Raw genomic sequence first — 20,102 nt, 5'->3', positions numbered from 1 at the left:
CAAAGAATTAAGTCCATTCGTTAGGAAATCACATAGAGAGAGAGAGTGTGTGTGTGTGTGTGTGTGTGAAAGAGATCTTAATGATGTGCGTATTCATTCTTCCGACCCCACTACTTCCATTACTAGGTACCTAAGGTACGAATTGGGGGCTTTTCTAGTGATGGAAATGCAGAAGTGGATATGATATTTCAGGTAGCACATCGCATCCCTGACACTTGACGCCGGGCAAAAATCTGGCATACCAACATGAGGAGCCGGGCAGATGTTTAGTATCCCGTGCCGGTATTGAGAGTATAGAAGGGGCAGTAGAAGGGGCAGAAAAAGTAACTGCTAATGTATTAATAAGGCAGAGAAAAGGGAAGAAAATAACTGTCGCATCCTATCTTGATAATCCAAACCGTATTCTCTCGCCTGGGTTTCAATAGTCTATTTAAGGCTGATCTGCTGATGGGCTGTTCAACATACGGGTCCGAGAAGAAAAGGCATTGGAGTTGAAAATAGATTCAGCTTGCTTGGCTTCCCTCTTCGTTTCAGGAAGTGTCAGAATGGATAGAACGGATTCTCCAATGCTCCACGTCTAGGACGACCCACGGCAGTTCCAGCTCTACGATCTACGTCTACGCTCTACACTGCACAGCACCTTCAAATAGTATTATTCAATGGGTATACATTAATTTGGTGTCATCGCTAAATTCCGTGATGCGTAGGTAAGAGTTAGAGAAACCCAGCCCAAGTATCCGATCTATCAATTAAGAAAGCAAGTAAAAGGAGTTAGGTAAGGAACAGAACATACCTGTCTAGGTTGGCATATACCTGATCATCCAAGATGTCAAGTGGACATTGGAAGTGAAAAGGAATGATACTAAAATCCTGAATGTTCCTCAACCTGTTTCCTAGACCTGATTTCTGCATCAATGAGAAAAGAAAAGTGGCACGCTCGTTCTTCAAAAACCCCACCATCACCAAGTCTTAGGTAAGTATGTACTATTGTTCTTCGAAGGAATTGCAAGATCCAACGTTCGTTAAGCGCTCTGCGACTATTCTACAACGTCAATCCTGACCCGAGAGTTGTTGTCATGTAATTGAGCCTATCTACCTAGTTCAAGGAAGTGGAATTCGGTTATTAAGTTAGGTATTAAAATGTTCTAGAAATATCTATCATACTAGAGGTGGCGCTGCACTACCATACTGCTTGCTGATCTTGAATCCAATTCCACATGATTGCCCATTGCCCCATTCAACGTACAAATCCATCAACACTCAAAGGATCTGTGGCTATCGCGACATTTTTCGGTGATGTATACCAGGTACGCATAGTATACTAAATCTCCAACTGTCTAAGCGCGACGAGTAATGCATGAGGAGGTAGGTATATAATATGATCCTGGTTGTCTTGATTATTTCAGGTCTTATAGGTACTTGGCATGGGTATGACCTCTAGGATCCGCATGGCTCATCTCGACTGGGCACATACATACAACTATTAGAGTACCTACATACATTACATTATGTAGGTAGGTGGTAGATCAGCGTGCGGGAGCTACTTAAGTCTATGCGTGTATGTATGTAGGTGCTTTTCGGTATTTGCGGGTAAGCTACCTACCTAGGTACTATACGTAGATAGCCCACCCTTTCCGTTTTAAATTATCTATAAGTACAGTATATTTGGGTAGGTATTGAAAAACACCTAGATAGGTATCTCTGGATGTGGTAGCCTATACACATATGGGGTGGTAAAATGCACTTGGGGTCGTTTCTTCTCTTTCGCACGATGGGGTGTCTGTGTGATCGACGGCCTCCCCCACGGGCTGGCTGGCTGGTGTATCAACAAGGAAAACGCCATTGACGTCTGGATGCTGAATTAGGTAGCCGTTCACTATTTGAATCTGGCCGATGGCAAGCTAAATATCGTAGCGCGGCACGCCAATCAAGTTGGCACCACCCGCCCAATTTTATGTTGAAGACATAAGTATCTTGATGCCAATGGAATTCGGGAAATCCTGTTTGGGTAGAACTTTACAATAGTTGAGTAGTGGGTAGGTATTGGTAGGTATAGAAGTATAAGAGTGGAGGTGCTCGATGATGGCTTAGAATATGAACGATGAATGGCGTGTCGTTTTGAGCAGAGCATCGGGTATACATTCGTAATGTGTACCTAGGTACTGTATTGTTTATATTTCATGTACTTATTCCTTTCTACCGTCACGACACTGGTCCAGTCGATTGCTCTAATCAACCCCCTTGCCTCAAAGAGACCCCTGATCTCCCAGGATGTGCTAAGGTGGTTTTTGGTTGGTTGCTATGATTGGCCGCCTTTCGGAAGAATGAGCAGGCGTATCTGTGAGTACCGAAATTCTGCACCAAGTACCGCAATGGATACATTACATTGAATTCGTACACAGGAATAATTCATACTGTGTATCTGCGAATGTACCTACCTACCTGTACGAATCACACACCGCGCCCACCGAAAAGCATCTAACGACCTGACCCACCAATACGTATCTAAGTATTTGTCTATTCCAAAGATTTCAACTCAATACGTACTATAAAGCGTTCTAATAAACAGTATAGTAAATGCCGCTTTATTCATGCCATATGCTTAATATTTAAGAAAATGTTATTGTTTTTATCGACTAAAAGACAGGTATGGATAGGTATTATGGTATTTCAAGGATTAGACCAGCTAAGTGCACCCTCAAAAAGGTGGGCGGAGTACAACAGGTACCATAGTAAGGTCCCTCCCTTCCTCGGTGCCTAGCAAAAGCCCAGCAAGGAACCAAAAACTTGAAAGATATCTTCCGAATCTTACCGTAAAAAAATAGTCGGATAATCATCCCGTAGGTGACAAGGGTTAATATGAAGAGGGTATGCATATACATGTATGGTTAGATGAGTATTACTATAAGTTAACTCTCCAACATATAATAGTTAATTACTTAGGTAGGTTGTGTAAAAGGAACAAGGCCTTAGATTTATACGCGTACCCAAAGACGAATGGGGGGGAAGAACAGGGGAAACGGAACTAGAGAAAGAGAGATACGGAGGGAGAGGGAAAGGAGAGAGAAAGATGTCAGTTAAACAAACAAATACATAAATAATAAGTAGGCATTTCTATAGCTACCCGAGGATATGGGCGAGGCTCGAGATCAGAGTCCAGGACCCTTGAGATGATCTTCCAGTTTAAATGAGAAGAAAAAGAAGCTAAGAAGCTAAGTTAGCTCTACCTCCTAGGTAATCATCGTCTTCAGGTAGGGAATACCTTGCCCTGACAGCGGTTCATCTTATTTTAGTCTTTAAATTCTGACTCCGCAGGTGTCTTCGCTTAACAGGGTCCAATGGAATGGCTGCTAACAACCCAGGAGCCCTGTCTGTCGGGTCGTGTCTAGTCTTTTTTATTATTTCTATAACACATTCCGTATTGCTTGTTTTATTCGAAATAGTTGTCGTTGTGGTTGTTCGATCGCAGACGAGTAAGTGTAGTCGTTCGTCTCGTCTCCCTCTTTTTTACGTGTACTTACACTATGTGTATGAGACTTTCAAGAGAATGGCGTCGCCCATCCTAGATGACAATCCAAAACGCCACCTCATCCTGCAGAATGCGGGCGGTGGGTGTGGCGAGCGTCCGATCGTCCTAATAAGGCGGTTTGCATTTGCCCAAGTTTAGTTTGCTGGCCAGCTGGCGGCCTTATTTGCCTGTGATAAACCGTCCAAGAAGAGAAGCAAAAAAAAAAAGGATGTCCTTTTTTTTTTTTTTCATTCGCACTCCTCTCACATTCCAGGATCTCTTGTCTATCACTCTCGTCCTCGTCCTCATCCTCTCCCGTTCCCTCGATCTCACACACCCTTATCCGAACAGATGCATAGATATATGTATGTAAATACATATGCATGAAATGACTACTACATTATGTACGCATACACATACGTACCCAGAGATTCGTACTTTTATCTCCCGCTTAGAAGATCATATCTCATATCTCAGATGCCGGGGACGGTGTAGCGGAAACGCCCAACGTAAGCGATACGAGTCAGGATAATTCATATATCCCCATTGGTACCTAGGTACTTCAATGACCTCGGGATTGTTTATGATGATAACGATGATAATAGTAATAGTAACAATACGTTTCTTGGTCAATGGGAATAACTTTACTTTGGAGAGGATAGAGTAACATGGATGTGGAAGGGATTTCAAAGAAAGGTCAGGTGGTCGATGTAAGGTCGTGATGTAAGGGTATACCTACATAAGGTACCTAGGTAGAGAGAGGGACTCTTTTTTTTCAATATTTTTATTTTATTTTATTTTATTGTTTTGATTTTTAATTTGGGGCGGTTTCCAATATAGGCAATCGAGTCTAAAGTCTAAACCCTAGAAAGCCGAGAGGGTGAAAAGGTCAGGGGGAAGACCTCGATGATCCAACTTAAATCGAATTCAGGTCACGACCTCCTTGGGTCCCATACAGCGGATAAGATAAACTAAAATCGGTAGGTGGGTTGTGGAGAAATGCCGCGGTAGATCGCCCTTCCCAGGGTACCTAAGTAACCTAATTAGATAGACTTGGACTCTACATTAGCACTAAACTAGATTGGTGTAAGCCGATAAGATATCCCTAGATATCCCACTTCTCCATTTTAATATATGTACAGTACATTGACGTGTAACAACTCCTCCAATTCGTGAACAACAACTCCCAATTACACTTCTTAACATCAAATGCCATTTGGTTTCAATGCCTCTTCTGTAGTTGAGACTTGTTCAAATCCATTCGTCTACAAAATATCCTCACAGCCTGTAAATGAATGCTAAGGTCTCATTGCACCTTGGTCATTCGTCTCTCCGCAGCTTTCGACTCCCCACTCAGCTTCGAACCACTTCACCATTCAGTTCCGTGGCTTACAGAATGGCGCCCCCTAAGTCTGCCCTAGACTTCCTAGATTTTGTCAATGCTTCCCCTACGCGTACGAATCCTGTCAAGTAACCCGCATTGAAACTGCCTGCCTCCACTAACAGTTCCAATCCTCTAGCTTATCATGCAGTCCGATCCTCCATCGAACGCCTAGAGAAAGCCGGATTCTCATCCATCAAAGAGCGGGACAATTGGTCCTCGACCCTCCGACCTGGCGGTAAATACTACATGACCCGAAATGGTTCGACCATTGTAGCGTTCGCGATAGGAGCAAAATGGAAACCGGGAAACCCCATTGCTATGTTAGGTGCTCATACGGATTCTCCGTGTTTGCGCATTAAACCCGTTAGCAAGAAGAGCAGTGTTGGGTTTATGCAAGTCGGCGTCGAGACATACGGAGGCGGCATCTGGCATAGTTGGTTTGACAGGGATTTGTCCATCGCCGGCCGTGTTCTAGTCAAAGATGGGAAGGGAAACTTCGTACAAAAGCTTGTTAAAGTCGATCGCCCGATTATTCGCATCCCAACTCTAGCCATACATCTCGATCGCTCATCCGAATTCAATCCAAACAAGGAAACTGAATTATTCCCGATCGCCGGCATGGTGGCTGCCGAACTAAATAGGACCGGCCAGACGGACGCCCCCAAGACATCAGAGGCGAAGGCCAATCCCGATGAAGCGTTCCAGCCACTCAAGGAAATTACCGAACGTCACCACTCGTATATCATTGAAATAATTGCTGAGAATGCGGGGGTGCAAGTCACAGACGTGGTCGACTTTGAGATGGTTCTCTACGACGTACAGAAATCTTGCCTAGGTGGCTTAAACGAAGAGTTCATATATTCTGCTAGGCTCGACAATCTGAACATGACCTATTGTAGCGTCATGGGCCTGATAAATTCCGTCTCATCTAGTAGCCTCGACAACGAGAGCAGCATTCGTCTGATTACTTGCTTTGACCACGAAGAAATCGGATCGACGTCGGCTCAAGGCGCTAATTCCGACCTTCTGCCAGCAGTTGTCCGTCGACTATCTATTCTTGCTGGTGGTCGTCATGGTGATTCAGGATCTGATAAGTCATGGGAACATATCAGTTCTGACCCAGATATAGACTTATCCACTGCTTTTGAGCAAACTATGGCAGCATCGTTCCTCGTCTCAGCTGACATGGCTCACTCGGTTCATCCCAACTATGTTGGTAAATACGAGTCACACCACCAGCCAGAGATAAACAAAGGTGAGTTTTCTAGTCCCGCTCGGGAGTCAAGTATCGAATGTTGAATCTAACTCAAGCTTGTAATCAAGGCACTGTCATCAAGATCAACGCGAATCAGCGTTATGCTACCAATTCGCCTGGCATTGTCTTGTTGCAAGAGGCAGCAAAGCGTGCGGGAGCCCCTCTACAACTTTTCGTCGTCAGGAATGATTCACCCTGCGGAAGCACAATCGGGCCAATGTTGTCTGCGAAATTGGGTGTGCGTACTTTAGATTTAGGAAATCCCCAGCTCAGCATGCACAGCATTCGTGAGACAGGAGGGACTTACGACGTAGAGCATGCCATCAAATTGTTTGAGGCATACCTATCACATTATTCCGACCTTGAGGCTAAGATTTTTGTTGATTGAACCCAAAGTCAATAGTCAATTGGAATTTGAACTGCAAAACTGTTTGTCAGGGTCTTCGAATCATGAGACGGGTTTTCCTGTATCGTGGTAACTAAGAAAAACATTCTCAACCACCACGGCGATTCGCAACTGTATTTTGAGGGGGAAATCCTATGTGATCCTTTGATTTTCAGCCATCCAATAAATACATATGTGTAGCCGTCCCTAATACAGTCAGCACCTACTATACAAGAGAGAAAGTCACTATCGCAAACATTGTCGTTTTTACATAGTACCTAACTCTCCTAAGTCTGTTCAGCAAGGCTAGTCTTGTGAGTATCCGCCTAATAGACAACTTGAGTAGAGAATCTATATTCGGCATCTTCCTCTCTTCTAAATCGGCGTGCTCGGCACACTTTACACAGCAGAAATTTCCCCTGGAGTCCCTGATTTACCTTTTCGGTTTATTACCATTGGGTTGCCCTTCTAAATACTACCCACTTGGATACTTGAAACCCTCGAAATACTTGTAATACGCCTGTTCCCCACTACATCACTTCTACTACGCTTGTATTTCACTGCAAAACGGGAAATCGATGTCATTTTCTATCACACGGCCATCTAATCGTCGTGCTCCCATTATCCTTCGACGTTAACGAGACCGCCTTCTAGTTTCATCTTATCCAACTCCTCTTCCGGTAATCCCTTTCTTGTTTATGCGGAAGACTCTAGTTTTGAGACCATCTACATAATACAGCTTCGTTCCCGGTGTTGAGGACTAAATGCAATCCGCAAAACGTAAGGGAAGTATTTGATACTAGGTACGCGGTTGACTCTTCTACTCTTATTTGATGCTTCGAAGACAAGTTTTTTTACTTGTCGGTTATATCTCTATCGATATGTTTCATTTCACCTCTCGACGTACTAACGTGAATCCCTATACAGAGAGAGTAGGCACATTCGCCCTCTCCTCTTCTACTACTTTTCAAGCACTTGGTAGAGGATTGTCTCCTGGCTAAATAGGACCAATGGGTCCAAGTAGCCATAACTCGGAGCATCTTCCGCCTGCAAAGGCGTACTGGCGCCTTCACCTACACTCTTCCGACTTACGTTGGCTACACCGATACAAGCCAGCATCCAAACCCCCACGACCACTAGGGAAATACCGCCTTCGCATAGACAACCACGAGTATAACTGGTGTCGCGATCCAGTCCCTTACCCGCGGGGGCGAGAATGCCAACTTATCCAACCCCTGATAACGACACAGGATATGTTAGCATATATAACACACCCCGATAACGACCCGCCGACGAGTTTCCTACCCAAGACGCGGGCGCCTGCTTTTGTCGACCGGAAATGCCAATTCTGTCGTGGCTTTCCGAAGTTCGGCATGGTAGACCACATGTGTGCGTTCCACATGATGTACTTCGCAGGAGCACGCACTAACGAGGACCTATGCGTCCTCCGGAGCTTGAACGGTGTCGGGCCCAAGTCTATTAGCGCTCCTAGCCCGACTTCCCTGGCGGCGACTGTGGTGAAGAGCCGTGATTTACTTGTTGGTAGTACACCCGAGACGGATGGATCAGATGTGAGTGAGAGGAGGAGACGGGCAAATGATGGTGAATTCGGCCATGTGGGACAAGCACGTTCATCGTAGGAGTGGGAGTAATAGGAGAAACTGGTTAACCTTTAGGAAGAGGGGGAAATTCTCCTTTTGTTGGAGACTGATACCAAGTCACCCCTCAATAGTTCTTCCTTTTCTGAGCTATCAAGCTGATAACTCGATTCTGTTGTCGGGGCGTTGGTTTTCATCCTCAAGGTTGAATGCTGAACATTCTATGTATTTTGTTCGGTAACCGCACATTGTGTGATAGGTTAGGTAACTGGGTAGTTATCAAAGCGGTCGATTAATTAATACCTAATAGATCAGTAGGTCTTGAATCCTGAGAGTGGGAGTAATGTGCTAGTAGTAAATTCAATGCCCCAAATTGGTATCTGGAACAAGCAATAGTCACTAGTGTGCAAATCAAGAGCTCATTAAGTTGAAATTTGCTTCTCTTTTTCATTTATTTACCAACGACGTCTCGCCATTGCTAGCACTAACCCATACGTTTCATCTATAGTCAATAAAATTGCCGTTGGTATAGTGAGCCAAACTCCCGTTTATGCAATTATATCAAAGTATCACCGCCACTTGACCACTTTCCGGCTAGGTTATCTCAAGTTTTTCAAGAGATCTTGTAAGTACTTCGAGAATACTTTTTTATCTGTGGCCGTAGTCATAGCCCGTAGGAAATCGGTACCATCGATGCCAAGTCCAGGGAAAAGTGTTGATTGCAGGTGGCGCAAAAATGCTTCTCCTGTCTTCAGGTATATAGCCTGCTCTAACCCGGCAATCTCGTGGAGAACTTGTTTAGCCTGTGCATCTGCTGGGTTGAATTGCGGGTCACGTAGAACCTCCCAACATACAGAGTGAAATCTGTCGATGAGGAATTGATCGAATCCAGGGATGACGGGAGACGAAGACCCAGTGGGAGCTGTTGGGTTTGCTGAGATGTTAGCTACGTCTGGACCACCCCAGACACCTGCCATCTTGGCAAGTAGTCCAAATGACAGCCTGCTTGCTGGGATATTCCCCGAGCTAGTGCCAACGTCTCTTGCTAGGCTGAGGATAGAGTTGATCAACGACTCGAAAAATCCTTGATTTGCCTCTGATACGAGTACACCGGAGAGTTCGTTATTTAGAATAACCCCGATGAACGTTAGGTACTCGCGGCGGAGTTCGGCAAGCTGAATTTGATCGTCCGTACCGTTGATTGGCTCCGAAAGTCCACCGAAGACTCTCTGCAACAAAGGAGTCAACAACTGGTTCAGCACCTCGTAGATTTCCGTCTTAAATCCATAGACTACTTGGTCTAAGAGGCGAAGGAACATGGCCATTTCGTCCTTTGATGAGCTTCTGGATAGAAGTCCGTCGATCCATTGAGGTAGCTGCGGAAGCACGGCCAATCCTAGCACACCAAGCAAGCGTGAAAATGCAGATCGGCAAGCTGTACGAATTTCCGAGGAAGTATTCAACTCGCTAAGTGCAATCAAGATAGCCTCAGCGGCGCGGGCAAACTCATCAGACAGCTCCTTAGCAGGGGGTGGCCGTTGGTTGGAAGAATTCGCTCCAGGGGTCCAGTCTGAAAACCCGTGTGCCAACGTACCAAGAGCCATGATGATATGATGTATCTGTAGTATGGCCTGGGCGTCACCGGCTCTGGCTCTTGGGAGATGTTGTTCCATATCTGTGAACAGAGGGTCCATTACTGAGCGAGCGTATAATGCTTGCTTCTCGACGGGAGTTGCGGCAGTGGATGAAATGCAGCCGATCGCTTCAAATAGGTACAACTGACTGTTAAAAACGGCGTCTGCTGAATTGTCAGTTTGGTCCGAGGACATATCGTCATCGGCGTCTTCCCCTGGCACTTCCGCCTGGATAGGGAGAAGATCCCCAATGGATTGGATAACCGTCTCGGCAACGTTCCCGACCTGTGCTCTCAGATGCTTCACAAAACGATGGAAGAGGTACCACGACCGCGTGCGGATCCTGACGTGATCATGGTGCACAAGGCGCACGAAATTCTCAAGGACCTGACCAATCAACGATGATTGGCTCTCGAAAAAGGCACAGTATCGAACACAGATCTCCATGTAGTGCAATAAGATTGCTGGATGAGGGAAGTTTGCAATTCCTAGTCAAACAACGGTTAGAAAATGACAAATTGGCGAAGCTCTGAGTTCGACATACCTGACTGTACCATTTTGGTCATCATCGCCGCGAGTCTCTCGGATGCAATTTGAGAAGGCTGATTCTTGGTACCCAGCCCTTGATTGGGCATCGCAAGCTCGCCAAACAGAAACATCTCATGAAGAGCCAAGTCGACGTCTCTCCAATCCATTTGTGACCCTTGCTCATCTAGAGATTGGAAAGTGTTTGCAACCAAATTGGTCAGGACCTCTATGTAGAGGCCTTGATCCACAACTGCCACGGCTTTCTGGAGTACCTGAAGTTTCTTCCTCAGTTCTTGGAACTCGGCCTCGTCTGTTTGTTCATCCTCATTACCCCAAGAAGACGTCTCGTCAAAGCGCATCTTCATGATAATGGCATTCAAAATCGGCGGTAATGTTTCGGAGAAAGAGGCCGGCAATTCGGACAGTTTACGGAAATAGGCTAAGACATCCGTCAGGGAAGGAATTACGGTGGAACATATTTCGTCATATTCATCGGAGAAGAATCGCAGCAACAGGGGTATAAAGTCGTGGAGCAACTGGTTTGATTTTGCTCTAGTGGCGTCGTCAGTGGATCGATCTTCCAAAATGCGAACGATGTCGGCCACGACGGTGTTGACAAGTTTGGCAACTGCTTCGGCCAAATCGGTGTCATATCGAGGTGTACCTTTGAACTCGTTCAAGGGAGGGCTGGCAATAAGCTGCGATATGATATCCCGTAGGTTGAGGAACGATATCATCTCGGCCTTGTCAGCTGGACGCATTTTTTTACCAACAATCTCGGTAAAAGCCTCGATAGCGGCATCGCGAACCTTGTCTTCACCGCCAGACTCGTTGGAACGTCCAACAAAAGGAAGGATCAAGTTCAGCATGCCATCGTTGATGATGAGAGATATATCAATCCAGCTGACCCATTTACCGATAACCTTGAGAGTCATCTCAATTATGCCATCGTTTTGATTTCCGTATTGGGCAAGGAGCTCTTGCCAGGATTGGGCAACTTTTCCCACGTCGCGCGCTCGCAGGAGGTCCTTGAGTTCAGTGTGGCTACGAACTTGAACATCCTGACGAACAACTAGGACATCAGCAATCTCATCGTGAATAGATCCAAGAAGGCGCAGATATAGGATGACGCCGGCGACGTTATCGCGTTGGCTACTCCTAGGAAGACTCGTTAGGGCCAGAATATCGTCGACAAAGCTCTCCCATCCTTGTTTATAGAGCGATACAAAGAGTAACGTGAGGGTTTGTGTGAGTTTGTTCTGTAAACCGGATGAGTCTGCCTGAGCCTGCCGGTTAGTGCTGTAGGTCGATCGCACGTAGTCGAGGAGGGCATCTCGAAGGGTAATTAGGCTCTGGTGGTCGAGAGCTTGTATGTGGATAGCGTTGTTGACTATCTCAAGGCTGACGAGTCGGACGACTTCGGAGGGACTGGGTGTTCGAGTGAACAGACCAACACAGACTTGCCATGCTTGAGGGTCGGAACGTAACTGGTTTAGGTATTCAAAGGCTTGGGTTTTAAGGGCTTGGTCGGAGGTAGGATTCCATGCAATCTCAATGGCGTTCTCGATCTATATATACATAGGTGTGTGGTTAGTAATGGAGCTGTGATACATAAGGTCGATCATATAGAGAGGTACGATGGGTATGATGTGGCGGTGGTGGTGGGTACTAATGATTATATATACCTGAGATTCCATCTTGACAAGATGCTGGATCCGAACCCTTCAACTTCTGCCCAGATAATATCAAGTGTCAACGATGTTTGGAAATGCTACAGTAAATGTGGATTCATGCAGCATGCTGCTTTACCATGATCGGGCGGGACAAAGGAGGTCGGTGACGATGGGGGGGAAATCAGCAAGGAAGGCCGAAAGAAAAAAAAATATTTTATGATGGTGGGTGAATGAAGAGAGGTATTATTTTATCAAGCTTTGATTTAGTAATTGATGTTGTTGAATATTAAAGGGTATTGATCGCGTTGGTGGTCGTGTGAGAAAAGAGTTGATGGTCGACGATTTTGGTATTTGATAGTGAATTGGGTTGAACTTTTTTTTGGGTTCGGCACTGAATTCAGTCGTTAAACGATGACATTCGTTGTGTTCTTTCCTGCCCGCACTGGCATCCCACCTGCCCGTCTCCCCCACTTACTTCTTTTAGCGTTAAAAATTCCCATTCACCACGTCAATTTTAGGCGCAAAAGCCTAGGCGGGCAGGCGGTGAGCATACTTTAAGGAAGGCACCTAAAATATAAGGTTAGTGTTAGATAGAGTATGATACTATTTGTTCCTTTTTTATGGCCAGGTTTTAAGATGTATTTCTTTTTTCAGATGCATATAATTATGTAATCACATAAAAAAAGAAAGATAAGACGAGCATTGTATTTCATCATTTTCTAATTTTATTCAATTGCTACAATATATCTCGGGCAAATATTTTAAAATACCTACCTGCCGTTTCACCACCAAATGATATCTTATGCGCTGAACCCAAGTTTGACAATGCTATAGTTATTTTCCTTTAGCGCAACTGTTATCACAAATAACACCAAAATACGGCGCTATTTGGCAGGTATTCGCTCCATTCAGCCCTATGCAAGCAAGCGTACGTCTGTGCACCGAACAGCTACCTAGGTAGACTGTGCTTGTCCGCACGATGTTCAGAACTGGAACCTTCACTTGGAGCCAACACGAGACGACGACATCATATGCGTATCATCCCAATTCTTCACCCCTAATTTTGGACATGATGCCAAATCGATAGAATTGGGCAATGGATTTGAGGCCTGGTGAACGAAGCCTACATGTGGTGAATAGGGCGACATATTCGTGATAGCAAATTAATTAATTTGGCCTGGTTCCGCGATTTCCCTTAGCTTTCGTCGGGTCGGGGGCTGTTAGTTGTTCCACACGCCGCATCATCGATAACAGCTTTCTCGGTATAAATCGACACCTCGAGTGAATCTGAGAAGGTATACGCAGTCCTTCACCAAGTTATGCTGGCCCATTTCTGTCTACTATCAAACCCATTCGATGGATTTTCATAGTGGGCGATAGTTGGAGGTATCCGATGTCGATGAGATCGTCATTCGAGCTCGGGTCAAGATCCACGGGCGAAAGGTCAGGCCCTAATTGCCGACCACTAGAGACGCTAAACACTCCATAGGGCTAACAGACAGTCCGAAAAAAGCCAAAGCACGCCACAACCGTGATCTTGCCCACTATTCACATAGTTCAGTCCGCAACGATATCACGAGTTTTGTTAAACGGCGTTGGGATGTTTCGGCTATCAACACCATTATCACGGTCGACCGTTGACTAGCAAACGTGCTGCTCTGCACCTGGAAACTGCGAAGAAGCTATTAGTAAAATCAGCGATACCACAACTGACAAATCCCCCCCAAACTAAGGACGCGGGCGACATTAGTAATTCGGTCTTCAATACCAAAGCCCACTGGCCTCATATCACCTATAGAAAGCGAATCCAACTCCTGTCGTTGCTGGTTAATCGTGGTATCAGACGGCAGTACTCTCCACACTTGGGACACGCGATTGGACCTTGGGAATACCGCAACATTCTTCGCACATTGTATACCATGGATTTGCGACGCCAAATAGTCTTAACGACAGAGCTCGCGGGTTATCAGGTTCATTGTCAGAACTGTATCGGTAAACCGTTGCGATGGTGTGTATGGTGTACATGAGTGTCTCACTTAACCATGGCTACTGACTCAAATTTGATCTAGAACCACGATGTCACCAAAGCTTGTTCAAAGAAAACGAGATCGATTGTGTCACCATGCTAAATCTTGGCGAAGAATAGTTCAGGAGATGGGGATCATACCGCATAAATGATAGAATTGCAGTCTAGGAATACCAATACTAACAGCGGTCAATTTGGTTATACCCAATTCGACGGGGAGAAGACCCAGATTAGAATACGAGAAGATAAATGAGTCCGAGATTGGATTCTCCAGTTTGATTAGATCCTGTTCCCCTTTCCCTTTTCCACCATGATCCACGGGCCCAAGCCTAAGAAAAGTAAGCTCTTCCAAGAACCGGGGACGATTTGGCGATCCATCACTTACAAGTAAGACGTGATGGGTCTGAGCGACTCTAGCGCACATATTACCAAGACACTATGATTATGGAATACGCTCACGTATTTTTTTACGGCACGCTATATCGAAAAAGCGGTGCGTTCTCCCTAATTAAAACTGGATATATTCTGTCGGGTGAAAATGCGCTGGCTCCAACCGAAGGAATGCCCAGAAACATGACGACATTTTACATACATAAAAAATATTTTCTCCTGACTAGTTTCTGTTCATGATGTTCTCAAAATACATACACGCAATCAAATGTCGATCTTCTTCCTTCAAACAATAAATTAACAACGCTATAATGGTCTTAGAAGTATATACATAGCGCACGCCTCGACGAAGGAATCAAAAGCATGATTGGACAAGGAAACAGATCTCACATGCAACATTCTTACAAGGCCATCTTACTCTCCTAGAGGAATAAGGAACGATTACCTATGAACGGGAAGGTAATCAATCTACAGACTTAGCATTAACACTTGACCCGTTTTCTATTTCGGCTGGTTCTTTAGTTCTTGTCGGCAGGTGGGAAAAGTGCAGACCAGGGACCGTCTATGCCTTAGCGACTTAAAATCTACATAAGTACCTACCTAGGTAGGATCGTCAGGGAGAAATTGTAGGGGGGGGGGTTAAATGTTTGCTGCGCCATTTTCGTAGTCGCCGTGACCTGCCAGTTGCCTAAACAAGCCAGTCCGCCTCTTTCATTAAATAAACCCTTGATCCGATACCCAATGATATATGCCAGGATAGAAGGGTGGACGATGGCGAACCCGGGCGGTGAATTAAGGCGAATTTATTTCGGTGGGTAATAGAAAACGAAAGCGAGCGCCTATTTCAGGTTATACGACGGTTCAGCGCCTGATGTTTTTTTTTTTCATTAAACGGACAAGACGGGGAGATCTCGAGGCCTAATTTACAGAATAGTGATCCTTGGAAAGATGGACATGTGTTCCTGCATTAGCGCACGTTTGCGACGCCGGGGCTGCATTGGCACGCACAGGATTGCCGCCACCGAGTCTGTGAGGAAATAGGCTTAGAAAGGAGAAATACCCCTGAGGAAGAGAAAAGCAAACATTGGACGAACGTGTCAGCGGCGCGCCGCGGGGAAGTCCACACAACCTCTTTGATGTGAGCTAAAAATCAATATACCTTCCATACTTATTATAATACCTTCCTATAATCGGCTTTGCCTTTGGTGAAAGAGAAGGGTGTCGAATAAGAATGTGCTTAGAGGTCTGTATAGGTATTGTTATAGAAGCCAAACACAGACGCGTAAGCCTTAGTCTATAGCATGTAATAAGTAAATTCCTTTTACGATTCTATCTATTTTCATGGAGATGGATCTCATAAAAGATACAAAGCATCATTGTCTCTACTTTTTGTTAATACATATTATTATGGACCTTGTTGTCATGTATTCGAGGTCTAGAAAAATCTGCATGTTCTTTCACCCTTTCAATCCGCCAAGTCTATTAAAAAACTAACTTAGGTAGGTAGTTTCTCCTTTCACAATACCTAGTAGCTAATAGAATGTCATCATCTCGCACACTTCATGCTAACTTGCCTTGCTTGCTTGCTGGTGAACTCTCGGGGGTGAACCAATCTCATCTTCTAAAAAGGGTTTTCTCGGTGGTACTTAGCTCCGCTATATTTCAGATCCTAGTCTTGCTTATAAGTGGCGAAGATTGTCGTTTTTTGCGGAGTAAGTCCCCTGCCGGCGCCCTCCACCAACGAATCAGCCGTCCGTCTATCCGTTACCTTCACCTTTTGGCTAGTGTATACATTCAGGCGTTGTAACGATGCAGTCGTACAGCGGCTGTAGTACCACACAGAGTAACCAACCATCAACAAAGTACCTAAAGTAGTCAAGTATTCCTAGTCCTTGGTCTTTAAGGATATGTCGGGCCAAACCTCCTTTTGGGGTCCCTTGTGTTGCCTCACACAAAGCAAAACGAGAGAGCCACGAGACTTTCAAAGCCAACGACAAGGGAAAAGAAAAAAGCAGGACCCATTGTCAAAATAATTAGCTGTCGAGCTGAAGCGGAGCGGATTCCCACAGCGTTTCGGCAAACCCCAGTTGTTCTACTATAGTTACTTGGGTCCTCGCCCACAACTCCCCACCGCCGATGTGCTTCTTGAGAAGATACCCCCCTGGACGCGCTAGTTGGAAGTCCCATGGAGGTTCCTATTCAGTTTAATTTCCCAAGCTGCGAGGATCGTCCCCTATTCGGAATCCTTTGTGCTCGTCACCCTATTAATACTCGACCGCCTCCATCATGTCCACACCTCTTCTTTTTTCCCTTCCTCAGCCCAAAAGCCAATACCGCTATTCTAGTCAATTGACTCAGCTCTGACCTTCGGTCGTCCATTCTTTCACAACGCTCTTAAGCTTACAGCTTTATCACATTCTTTTTCACTTCTAAAACAAACCTACCTTGTTCGTTTTCACGTTCAATACCAACGACATTCAAAATGCGTTTCACCGGAGCTGTTCTTTTCGCTGGTGCCGCTATGGCCGGAAGCACCATCTACTCGACTGACTTCGTCACCGTTACCTCGTGCGCTCCCACCGTCACCAACTGCCCTGCCAGGTCGACTGTCACCTCCAGCACCGTCTACCCTGTCAGCAGCTCCAGCGCTCCTGGCTACCCAGCTGAGACCCCCTCTGCCTCTGCCCCGGGTTACCCGGCTGAGACTCCCAGCTCTCCCGCTGGCTATCCTACCGGCTCCAGCTCTGCCCCCGGATATCCCGCCGAGACCCCCTCGGCTCCCGGTTACCCCTCGGGCTCTGCTCCTGCCTCATCGCCCGCCGGCTACCCCTCGGCTTCTTCGCCTGCTGGCTACCCGTCTGAGACTCCCTCTGCTCCGGGCTACCCTAGCGGCTCCCCCAGCGGCTCTGCTCCTGGCGGTAGCTACCCCAGCTCTAGCCCGGCTCCCTACCCCATCAGCAGCCCTGCTCCCCAGCAGCCCAGCTACTCCGTGATTCCCGTCACCTACACCACCTGCGTGCCCACCACCACCGTCAGCTACTCGACTGTGACGCTCAGCCCCTCTGCCCCCGCTGGCACTGGCGTCCCTGGTGCCCCTGGTGCTCCTGGCAACTACCCCACCGGCTCGTACACCGCTTCGTAAGTTGGATCCGAATATTTGAATTTCATGATATCAAATTGCTAACATACAAAAAAAAAACAGCAACCCCGGTACTCCCTCTTACCCCACTGGCAGCCCCATTCCTACTGCTGGTGCTTCCACCATGGCCGGCTCTGGCCTCCTCGCCGCTGCTGCCGGTGTTGCCGCTCTTCTCTTCGCTTAAGCGATCCGTCTTGGTTTTCTCTGTTAATGATTCGAAAGCCTGGTAGGCAAATGGCAATATGAGGCGTGAACTTAAGCGGTTCGGTTGCATATGTACTTAATTCCTAATTGCATTTATGGGCCTTCGAATGCCTATGACAAACCTCCATTCAATGTCTGTATTTGCAAGCATATTATTCTCTTCGTGGTGACTTGGAAATTGTTAGTGTAGTCGAAATATGTTGTAGTTGGACAATTTAGCGCTTCTTACTAGTCCTGGGTCCTGTGTCGATCGTCACTTTATTCCTTACTGTGCAATCTTGAATCCTTGTGAGGAGCTGTTCAATTATAGGTTGGTGTTCCTGAAATGCACGCGACCGGGAAATTAGGGGTTGGTGGAGATCGTATTCCGGCCATTGTGATTCGTTGTAGTGTCCCTGTTTCGTTTTTTCCACCCCTTGTAACCTCCGTATTGGGGCTGTGTTCTTGGGTTTTATGACTTTGAGTAACGTCACATTTACCGATACATCTCAGAAGATATTAAGGCTTTCCATGTTAGCCATTAGTTTTTGTATTTGTACGTCGGTCGCGACTAAGATGACGACGCTTTCAGTGAAGTTGGTTGGTTGGTTGGTTGAGGGCTTTTGAGGTTCTCAATTCGTCTACCGCCATGTAATAGATATTGAACCAATTACTGCCCAGCATCCAAAGAGATATCGTTTGTAATATTTATGTTGGTAGCCCTTCGGTATTCAAATAATTTCCGTAGAATCATCCGGCTTGTAGCTGATATGCCTAACTTGACGCGGTGGCGTTTTCCTGAACTTAGTCACATCGTGAGATAATTGATTCAAAGTCTCACTGTCTGCTACGTATGTATATGCATGTCTTACGATGGAGTATTTGAATCCCCGCGGTAAATACGTTAAGAGCCAGCGAGCAACTTATTGCAACCACGACTCCCTCTTGAGTATTCTGATATATCACCAACCGCCAAGACCCTCCTTATTTTAGAATTACACCCGTATATCAATACCTAAGTGCATTAATGCTATCCCTATTTCATCTTGGGACCTATCAGTCTTCACATTGTTCTATGATATCATATGATTCTGCATTAGGCATACTACTGCAGCCACTCTGCAGTCTTTGATACTCTCGTCGCTCAAGTGATCCCCCTCATACTTGATAGCAGAATATCATTTGTTAGCCACCTGGGCATCAGCTACATCGTAACACTCCATGGCAGATCAGATCTAACTAGCCAACCTAGGGAGATACTTGGGTATGAATGGCCAGTGTAACCTCCAACCAATTAGTTGGGGTTCTATTCTGACCGATATGAGTATCAACTAGACTTCTTTTCGCATAATAAACATGATATGCTTTCCTGAAACCCCTACAACGCTCAGTATCATTTCAAATGCAGAGTTTGATATAGACGTCAACTATATCCAAATGTTCTTGCGAATTCTCACAAGAAATGGTGGTATGTGCTGATAGTATTGAGGCTTCAAGGCTACGATAAAAGGACGCCACATTGCGAATCAATTACACCCTCGATTGTATTTTTTGACGACCCCGTCTCAAATCCGGCATACGACCTAGTCAGAAGGTTAACATTCACAGCATCAGCGGATTATAAAACCAACCTGAAATAATCCGCAATTCGCACACAAAGGCGATCTACGTATTCAAGACTTGTCGGATTAGATCTTATTTTGTCCGATCCCAAGATTTTATCGTATTCGCCGTATTCGCTTATCTCTCAAATCGTCTTCGGGCGCCGTAGCGCGCCCCGCGGATTCCTTGGCCTACCCACAAGTGTATACCTAGTCAGCTTTGTTAAGCGAGTGCGAAATCTCATATAATTGGTCAGGTCGTCTATAGAAAGTTCATTAGGCATCCATATACTCGCATTATCAGAGACGTTGTCGTTGATCTGGTTCATGAATTACCCCGTGCCCATTGAAATGGCGTTATATGGCTGTGCTGTGCCCTGACTCGAGCTGCCTAATGGTGACGATAATCCTTAGGGCGCAGGCTTCTCGATGGATGGCTCGGATAGGGGGATTAGCTTAAGAAAACGCTGAATATATCTAGAAATCAGTCGTCATCACATATACAAAAAAATCTTATATAGTGTACAATCGAATCTTCGTAACTGTAAAGCTTGACAACTGTGACTGTCACCTACGAGTTGTTCCGCCTATACCATTCACCATATTCCTTGTTTCCTATTCTCCCTTTTCTTTCTTTCTCCTCTGAAGCCCAGGCTAACGATGGATGGGGTACGACTTATAGCATTCGGCCCCGATGCCAACTGTAATTTGGATCTATGTCCAATAGAATCTTCCGTATTACAGTATCGCCCATCTCTCGGAAGTAGCATCGCTTTCATATGTCTATACAGCCTCCTA

The 20,102-nt window shown here is 45.8% G+C and overlaps 5 protein-coding genes across 5 annotated transcripts; 3 read left to right on the top strand and 2 right to left on the bottom strand.

The window, feature by feature from the left end:
- Nucleotides 1-2,535: 2,535 nt before the first annotated feature.
- Nucleotides 2,536-3,397, bottom strand: F4822DRAFT_383983 (uncharacterized protein). The gene is made up of 2 exons (XM_051456480.1): nucleotides 3,263-3,397; nucleotides 2,536-3,204 (listed from the first exon to the last, which is right to left on the bottom strand). Exon 2 carries the CDS (start codon nucleotides 2,880-2,882, stop codon nucleotides 2,661-2,663), a length of 222 nt encoding a protein of 73 aa, XP_051318997.1. The 5' UTR covers nucleotides 2,883-3,204; nucleotides 3,263-3,397; the 3' UTR covers nucleotides 2,536-2,660.
- Nucleotides 3,398-4,904: 1,507 nt separating this feature from the next.
- F4822DRAFT_423687 (peptidase) lies at nucleotides 4,905-6,535 on the top strand (the record flags this gene model as incomplete). The annotated part of the gene is made up of 3 exons (XM_051460017.1): nucleotides 4,905-4,962; nucleotides 5,029-6,147; nucleotides 6,216-6,535. 3 exons carry the CDS (start codon nucleotides 4,905-4,907, stop codon nucleotides 6,533-6,535), a joined length of 1,497 nt encoding a protein of 498 aa, XP_051318996.1.
- Nucleotides 6,536-7,039: 504 nt separating this feature from the next.
- On the top strand, nucleotides 7,040-8,542 carry F4822DRAFT_4606 (uncharacterized protein). Its single transcript, XM_051463514.1, has one exon. The coding sequence runs from the start codon at nucleotides 7,543-7,545 to the stop codon at nucleotides 8,170-8,172; it is 630 nt and encodes a 209-aa protein (XP_051318995.1). The 5' UTR covers nucleotides 7,040-7,542; the 3' UTR covers nucleotides 8,173-8,542.
- Nucleotides 8,451-12,551, bottom strand: F4822DRAFT_4599 (Xpo1-domain-containing protein). The gene is made up of 3 exons (XM_051463513.1): nucleotides 11,978-12,551; nucleotides 10,309-11,860; nucleotides 8,451-10,252 (listed from the first exon to the last, which is right to left on the bottom strand). The coding sequence occupies exons 1-3, from the start codon at nucleotides 11,987-11,989 to the stop codon at nucleotides 8,730-8,732; spliced, it is 3,087 nt and encodes a 1,028-aa protein (XP_051318994.1). The 5' UTR covers nucleotides 11,990-12,551; the 3' UTR covers nucleotides 8,451-8,729.
- Nucleotides 12,552-16,716: 4,165 nt separating this feature from the next.
- Nucleotides 16,717-18,069, top strand: F4822DRAFT_4562 (uncharacterized protein). Its single transcript, XM_051463505.1, has 2 exons — nucleotides 16,717-17,519; nucleotides 17,584-18,069. Exons 1-2 carry the CDS (start codon nucleotides 16,864-16,866, stop codon nucleotides 17,702-17,704), a joined length of 777 nt encoding a protein of 258 aa, XP_051318993.1. The 5' UTR covers nucleotides 16,717-16,863; the 3' UTR covers nucleotides 17,705-18,069.
- The last annotated feature ends 2,033 nt before the right edge of the window (nucleotides 18,070-20,102 follow it).

Source organism: Hypoxylon trugodes (assembly GCF_022578975.1).
Source record: "Hypoxylon trugodes strain CBS 135444 unplaced genomic scaffold F4822scaffold_1, whole genome shotgun sequence".
In the NCBI taxonomy this organism is placed as follows: Eukaryota; Fungi; Ascomycota; class Sordariomycetes; order Xylariales; family Hypoxylaceae; genus Hypoxylon; species Hypoxylon trugodes.
Note: the sequence above shows the minus strand (reverse complement) of the source record. Positions and strands in the feature narration are given on the sequence as shown.